Source organism: Aquarana catesbeiana, linkage group LG06, assembly GCF_042186555.1.
Source record: "Aquarana catesbeiana isolate 2022-GZ linkage group LG06, ASM4218655v1, whole genome shotgun sequence".
NCBI lineage: Eukaryota > Metazoa > Chordata > Amphibia > Anura > Ranidae > Aquarana > Aquarana catesbeiana.
In genome coordinates this window covers 357428190-357436130 of record NC_133329.1, presented here as the reverse complement: position 1 = coordinate 357436130, position 7941 = coordinate 357428190, and the positions used below count along the sequence as shown (strand labels likewise).

At 45.3% G+C, this 7941-nt stretch overlaps 1 protein-coding gene across 2 annotated transcripts in view; it reads right to left on the bottom strand.

The window, feature by feature from the left end:
* Positions 1-5411: 5411 nt before the first annotated feature.
* Positions 5412-7941, bottom strand: part of PLA2R1 (phospholipase A2 receptor 1) — a 172537-nt gene continuing 170007 nt past the window's right edge. For both annotated transcript variants that reach the window (XM_073634071.1, XM_073634072.1), the window contains exon 30: positions 5412-7344. In XM_073634071.1, coding sequence (XP_073490172.1) covers positions 7136-7344 — 209 coding nt within the window. In that variant the 3' untranslated portion in view covers positions 5412-7135. The remainder of the gene's footprint in view (positions 7345-7941) is intronic.

Genomic DNA, 7941 nt, shown 5'->3' with positions numbered 1-7941 from the left:
CTAGCTCCGGAGCGGTGGCCATCTTGGTACACCCGGCGAGCTGACATCATCATCACCTGCCTCAACTGCTCGTGTATCTGCCTGCTTGTGCAGTGGTAAGCAAGCAGACAATCGTAGGGGAGATGTGGATATTACAGTGGGTGAAATGTGGGGGAGATGTGGATATTACAGTGGGGGGACATGTGGACATTACAGTGGGGGAGATGACATGGATATTACAGTGGGGGAGATGACATGGATATTACAGTGGGGGAGATGAGATGGATATTACAGTGGGGGAGAAGTGGGTATTACAGTGTGGGGAGATATGGATATTACAGTAAGGGAGATGTGGGGAGATGTGGATATTACAGTGGGGGAGATGTGGACATTACAGTGGGGGAGATGACGTGGATATTACAGTGGGGAGATGTGGATATTACAGTGGGGGAGATGTGGATATTACAGTGGGGGAGATGTGGACATTACAGTGGGGGAGATGTGGACATTACAGTGGGGGAGATGTGGACATTACAGTGGGGGGAGATGTGGATATTACAGTGGGAAGATGTGGATATTACAGTGGGGGAGATGTGGACAATACAGTGGGGGAGATGTGGACATTACAGTGGGGGAGATGTGGACATTACAGTGGGGGAGATGTGGACATTACAGTGGGGGAGATGTGGACATTACAGTGGGGGGAGATGTGGGGAGATGTGGATATTACAGTGGGAAGATGTGGATATTACAGTTGGGGGAGATGTGGACATTACAGTGGGGGGAGATGTGGATATTACAGTGGGGGGGAGATGTGGATATTACAGTGGGGGGGAGATGTGGATATTACAGTGGGGGGAGATGTGGATATTACAGTGGGGGAGATGTGGATATTACAGTGGGGGGATGTGGATATTACAGCGGGGAGATGTGGATATTACAGCGGGGAGATGTCCTCACCACATATCAACCAGACTACAAAGCCATCAGCAAAACCATGCAGCACCAGAAGTCGCATTAATGCTAAGAAGTACTTTATTCATCATTGGTTACCAACAGCATAACAACGTTATTAAAAAGAATTCAGAGACTTATTGTACTTTAAAAGTGTTGGTCTTACATAGAATGCACACATTTACTTGTATTTAGTTTTAAATATATTGTATGGCTCTCACGGAATTACATTTTAAAATATGTGGCGTTCATGGCTCTCTCAGCCAATAAGGTTCCTGACCCCTGCCGTAGAGCAAATAATGGCATACAAAACAGGGATGTCTTCCTAAATTCTATGAGCAATGGCATATATGGCGAGAATTTCATGGAGAAGCATAAACCAAATCATCATACTTTATAGGTTCCAAAAAGCACAGACCACGGATTACAGGCTGAAGCAAATGGGTGTCAGTTTCTTTCTTCCCCTTTCTTTCCTCCAGTTTATCTTTATCCCTTTCCCCACTTGTTACACTTCATTTGTAATACATTAATCTCTAACATGTTCAAGAGGTAGTTTCCTCGTGTAGAATTTACAAAAGATTACTATACCTGTATGATATACGATACATATATGTGAAACAGATATTATGCAGTAATAATACCTCTGTAACCATAAGTTGAAGTCAAAACATATCCTGACTGAATTTTCCTGTTACTGTATTTCTCATACTCAAATAAAAAGTATTTGAAAAAAAATAAAAAAAGACTCATGTTTCATTTGGTTTTTAAATTTGGGAGAATGGAAATAAATAAATCGGTATTTAAAGTGGATCTTCAATCTCTTTTAATAGAACTTCCTTCTACTAGCATCCCCCCCCTTTAAATACCAAACGGATGACAAAATTAACATTTTCTTTCTCCAAATGCCTTTTTTCATAGTTCCTGTCAACTTTCTGCTTCTCCTGCCTAGGTGAATGACATCAAATCTCCACTCCTATTGATTCCTGGGATATTTCTTTTAGAAATCCCAGAAATCTTCAGGCTTTTTTTTTTTTTTTGTTTTATTTTTATTGTGAGGACAGGAGAGATGGAGGAGGGCGAAGGACAGGCAGAGATGGGTGAAAATGGGTGGAGGGCGGATGGAGACAATGGAGTTGATTTACTAAAACTGGAGAGTGTGAAATCTGGTGCAGCTCTGTATAGTAGCCAATCAGCTTCTAACTTCAGATTGTTCAGTTAGGCCCGGTTCACACTGGCGCAATGTGAGAACCCTGCGAATCCACTGTGGGTTCCCGCCTCGCACTAACTCGCATGGCAGTTCACACTGCGAGATGCAAACTGCTGGGGAGTGCCACTACATTGTTAACGACACCCCCAGTTCAGCTTGCATATCGCACTGCGAACTGACAGTTCGGACATTAATCGGATCGCACAGGTGTGAACAGCCATGCAATCCGATTCTGGTCCGAACAGAAAAAAAGGCCTGTGCGTGTTTGGAGCGAATGCGGTGCGATATCAGCCATACTATCTGTATGGCTGAAATCGCATCGCACAGACATCGCATGTGGTGTGAACAGCAGTGCTCTGAGAATCACATGCGATGTCTGGCATCGCAGCAGTGTGAACCGGGCCTTAGGCTCGATTCACATCTATGCATGTTGCTTTTGAGCATTTCTGCAGTGCTTTTTGTGGTGCTTGCCATGTTTTTGCTATGATTTGCAGTTTTTTTTTTTTTTTTTACACTGTATATAGCTGGTTGCTGAGGGGGCCGGGAAGCCGTCCACCGTGTCCTTAACAACCAATGAGTCATCAGCTATCAGCGGGCTTCCCCGCTGACAGCTGAATGTAAAAAAAAATTGATGGCTAAAAAAACAATCGTGAAAAAAAAACAGCATGGGATCCCCCCCAGGTCCATACCAGGCCCTTGGGTCTAGTAAGGTTTCAGAGGGGACCCCCTAACGCCAAAATTTTTAAAAAAATGGCGTGGGGTTCCCCCCAAAATCCATACCAGGCTCTTTTCCAAGCAGGGAGCCCAGCAGGTAAGGAAAGGGAGGGGACGAGGGAGCGCCCCTGAACTATACCAGACTGCATGCCCTTAACATGGGGGGGGTGGGTGCTTTGGGGCAGGGGGGCTCTGCGCCCCCCACCCCAAAGCACCTTGCCCCCATGTTGATGGGGACAAGGGCCTTTTCCCGACAACCCTTGCCTGGTGGTTGTCGGGGTCTGCGGGCAGGGGGCTTATCGGATCCCGCCCCCCAATGTGAATGGGTATAAGGTACATTGTAGAAAGAAGAAAACCAGAAGAATCGGGAGAAGAAGAAGACAGAGGAATAAGGAGAAGACCAGAGGGAGAAGGAGAAAGAAGCGGGAGAAGCCTGGAGGAGGAAGAAAACATTTTTAATAGAGGACTTGTCAAAAACTGTTTATTGTCTTTTGTCACACTACACTACTCTTTTTTGGTGAATGGGTAGGGGTACAATGATACTGATTCACATGGGGGGGGGGATCTGGGGGCCCCCTTTTTAAAGGGGGCTTTCAGAATCTGATAAGCCCCCCCCACAGACCCCGACAGCCCCGGCAGCCCCCCGCCCCAAAGCACCCCCCCCATGTTGAGGGCATGCTGTCTGGTATGGTTCAGGAGGGGAGGGGGGCGCTCGCCCGTCCCCTCCCTTTCCTGACCTGCCGGGCTTCATGCTCAGATAAGGGTCTGGTATGGATTTTGAGGGGGACCCCACGGCATTTTTTTTTTTTTTAAATTGGCGTGGGGGGACCCCTCCAAATCCATATTAGACCCAGGGGCCTGGTATGGACCTGGGGGGGGGGGGGGCACGCTGTTTTTTTCCATTATTTTTTTTTTTTTTAGCTGGCAATTTTTTTTTTACATTTAGCTGTCAGCAGGGAAGCCTCATCGGTTGTTAAAAAATGCGACGGCTGGCTTCCCGGCCCCCTCCTTAGCAACCAGCTATATACAGTGTAAAAAAAAAAAAGTGCAAAATCGCGGTAAAAACGCGGTACTTGCGTTTTGGTTGTGGGTCCATTGAAGTCTATTACATGCAAAATGCTGCATTTTGCGGGAAAAAAGTCCCCAACCCTTTCCAAAAACGCAGAGGCACAAAAATGCATTGATGTGAACATGTTCCATAGGAACCCATGTTAAAAAATGTCCCTGCATTTCTGCAAAATGCATCAAAAAACGCATTAGTGTGAATGGAGCCTTAAGCTTTGACAAAACTTGGAAGCTGATTGGTTTCTATGCAGAGCCACAACAGATTTGGCATTCTCCAGTCTTAGTAAATTACCCCAATGTGTAGTGCGCACACACAGATTATCTGTGTGCGGCTGTACTGTGCATGTATGGATTCGCTATGTACTGCACATGCGTGGATGCACAGAGGGCAGAGAAGCAACATGAATTCTCCAGAAAACTGAGGGCACTGCCTTCAGTTGAAATGGCCACAGTGACATGTAGGGTGAATACAGTTACAGCCTGCTTTCTACATTAAAAATATTCATCATAAGGCATATGACAAGAGGGGTTTTATATGGATAATAAAATGGTGCATATATAGACATTTTACAAGTTCTTCCTATATACAAAAGAAAGATTGAAAAAAGACAAAGGACCTAAACCATTGGTCACCAATATTAAGATGTGCTAAAAATATAAAGGCAAAATTTTAGTTTTGGATAGAGAAGAGAGTGATTAAAAAACCTGCAAGTTTTTTTGTTGCTGTCTGTGTACCCATTAGGAAGATTCACCCTTTCTATCTGTCTGTTTACCGTTATCACCGAGAGTGAAAAGTGAAAGAAAACCCTACATTTTGGGTTGATACTAGAACAGGAATGCAAGGGAAATCTTCCAATGGGGACACTAGCACTGATGACAACCAATGATTCCCTTACTTTGAAGGGATTACCTCTCACTTCCTGTTTTGGCTATGGGAAAGGAAGTGAAGGTAAATCTCCCCAATGGAACACAGATGGCAAAAAACCCAACAGGGGTTATAACCCTCCCTTACTCCATCCGGGTTTGGTGATGTCACTTCCGGTTTCAGAAAATTGGCTTTTCCAGACAATTTTTTGGCCTTTAAGGCCGGGCTCACATATGTGCAGCCACGGTTCACTGCATGGAAACCCGCATCCAATTTGCACATATGTGAACCCAGCCTTAAGGATGAAATCAATTAGTATTTCATTCCTCAGGTCATTCCTTGGTAAAGAGAAGCCACAACAGGTAAAAAGGTGCAAAAAATTTTGGGGGGTGTGCCCCTTTACATTTTCACACCAATTTTTTCAGAGGGTGATAATTTAAAGAGGCACACCCCCAACATTGCACATTTTTACCTGTTGTGGCTTCTTTTTACCAGGGAATGACCAGAGAGATTAAATAAAAATAGATTTTAGCCTTAAAAAGCGCCGAATTAGGCTCAAAAATTCCCCTTTCCTGCAACTAGGAACGACGTAACCAAAACAGGAAGTGATGTCAGCAAAATCGTCAGTGGCCTCCTTGATCTTTTGGCATTTTAAGCCTTGTTTCTTCTGTTTTGGGGACTTTTGAGCCCATTGAGACACATTTTCTGCCTCTCTGAGCCCCAAAATTTTTTTGCACCTTTTTACTCATTTTGGTTATTTTTTTTTTTTTTAACCAAAGAATGACCAAAGGGATGAAATATGAATTGATTTTGGGAAGGCAGAGGAGAAATCACTTCTCTAGGTGAGCTGAGGAGATCCCACAGCAGGTAACCCCACAGGTGCTGGCCCAGCTCACCTCCGCGACAGACAAGGAGACTTGGAATAGGCAGCTGCAAATCGCAACGGGATACCAATAAAAACGTCTTTATTGTAATGTAGACAGATGCAGTCACAGGAATGGACGGAAGGTTAACATGTTTCACACATTTTCTGCTTATGTCATAATTTCGGCCTCAAAAATCCAAGGAAATTGGCTGCGCAACACCCATTTCCTTGACTTGCAGACCAAAAGTAAGCAGAAGCAATGACAACCGAAGGTGGTTGTTAGCCCCAAAACATTTTTTAATGTAGCTATCTGGGTGCTCAGCATGGGATAAAATCTTGCATGTAGGAACCCATAGCTGCTTGTTTTGAGTGTCAGAGTGAGTGCCTGATGAGTGTTGGTTTAAACTTTTTCCAGGGAGCCAAGCAGGGGCGTTGCTAGGTCTACAAAAGATCTGGGGCTAGAGCCCATAGCAATGTCGTAAAGAAAGTCATACACTTGGGTGGGCATACATATGTATCTAATATACGTGTGTGTATATCCCCAGAGAGCCCCCCCTTACATTAGGATCCCCAGAGAGCCTCTCCCTTGCATCAGGGTCCCCAGAGAGCCTCCTCCTTAAATCAGGGTCCCCAGAGAGCCTCCCCCTTAAATCAGGGGCCCCAGAGAGCCTCCCCCTTAAATCAGGGGCCCCAGAGAGCCTCCCCCTTGCATCAGGGTCCCCAGAGAGCCTCCCCCTTGCATCAGGGTCCCCAGAGAGCCTCCCCCTTAAATCAGGGTCCCCAGGGAGCCTCCCCCTTAAATCAGGATCCCCAGAGAGCCTCCCCCTTAAATCAGAGTCCTTCGAGAGCCTCCCCCTTAAATCAGGGTCCCCAGAGAGCCTCCCCCTTGCATCAGGGTCCCCAGAAAGCCCCCCCTCCCCTTGGGGACCCCTGCAGAGACTCGGGGCTCTGGGCTCCAGATTCGGGGCTATAGCCCCAAAAGCCACCCCCTAGCAATGCCACTGGAGCCAAGTATGTTTTAAAACCATGCTAAGAAATAACAGTGAACATTTATAGTGATCTTAGCACTTACAGTCCCCAAATCACCATTTTGAAAATCCAGAACGTCCTTGGAAAAAGCAGTGTTTTGGAGCTGAATAGTTGAACAGAAAGAAATCCTAAGGAGAGAGACAGCCAAACTGCCTTCAGTTTCATTGTTCTGTCATGTCGGTTATCCTCAGCATTTCTTCAACGTTGTTCATGTCTGCAGAAAACTGGGAGGCACGTCTAAGGCAATGCTCTCAGGGGACAATGGGAGAAAGGAAAAAGGTGTTTGATTTTCCTGGATGATGGTTTGTTATTTTTTTAAAGTCTATTAAAAAAGTGGTGTTTTTCTGTAAGCTTAAAAAAGCATAGAAAATGTATCTACATTCCAGTGCCAAATTGTAACAAGTCTTCAAGCTCACATTGATCCCTTTAATCTTGCGTTCATCATAACTAAACACTGCTATCTGTTTCCTTCATCCTCCAGTTCTGTAATCAATATACTTTCTTCCACATTACTTCCCTCTGTGCCAGACTGCATGCAAATCAGGTCCTGCAAGCCGGAGTCTGCAGGGCATCTTTTCTTCTTGAACAGATACAATGCAAGTATGAAAAGACTGGACAGTACCAGGGTCACTATAACCACAACTGGAATCACAACATGACTTGTTCCTGCAACAAAAGACCATTCTATGTTAAAGTTAAAAAAAACAACAATAACATATTAGGCCCACATAGATGTTTGTCTGTAAGTCACCTGATTTGTGTATGTAACTGCTTTAGCGCCACACCACCCCACCCCCCGAAGGGGCCACTGATTTTAACCAGTTTGTCCCCAATAAGTACAGAGGTTGTCTGTCCACAGAAGCAACAGTCCATTCAAACTGGCTCCAATAAACATTCTAAGGGATGTCTTTTTAAAGTTTATTGCTTGAAGATCTTCAACAGGGGAGAGGGAACTTGGGCATGGGGTTCTTCAAAACACTCAGTAGTTAGTAATTAGAGGACAGTCTCTCCTAGTAGTAGTAATGGCTAGTGGTGAACAGTCCAAGGCCCCACAACAGAAGACCATAAGGCTTGTCTATGGGCATCAGGTGGCCTTGCGCCTACGCACAACTACTGGTACCCAGTGTAGCTTCCAGCCTACAATTGCAGGGATCAATTCCAGGTCACTACTCTCAAGTCCCCAAGGACAGCTGCTTCCCTTTATCTTCCCCGGACACAGTCCATTGAGTGAGATGGCACCTGTCAGGACCAGATCCCTTGTGG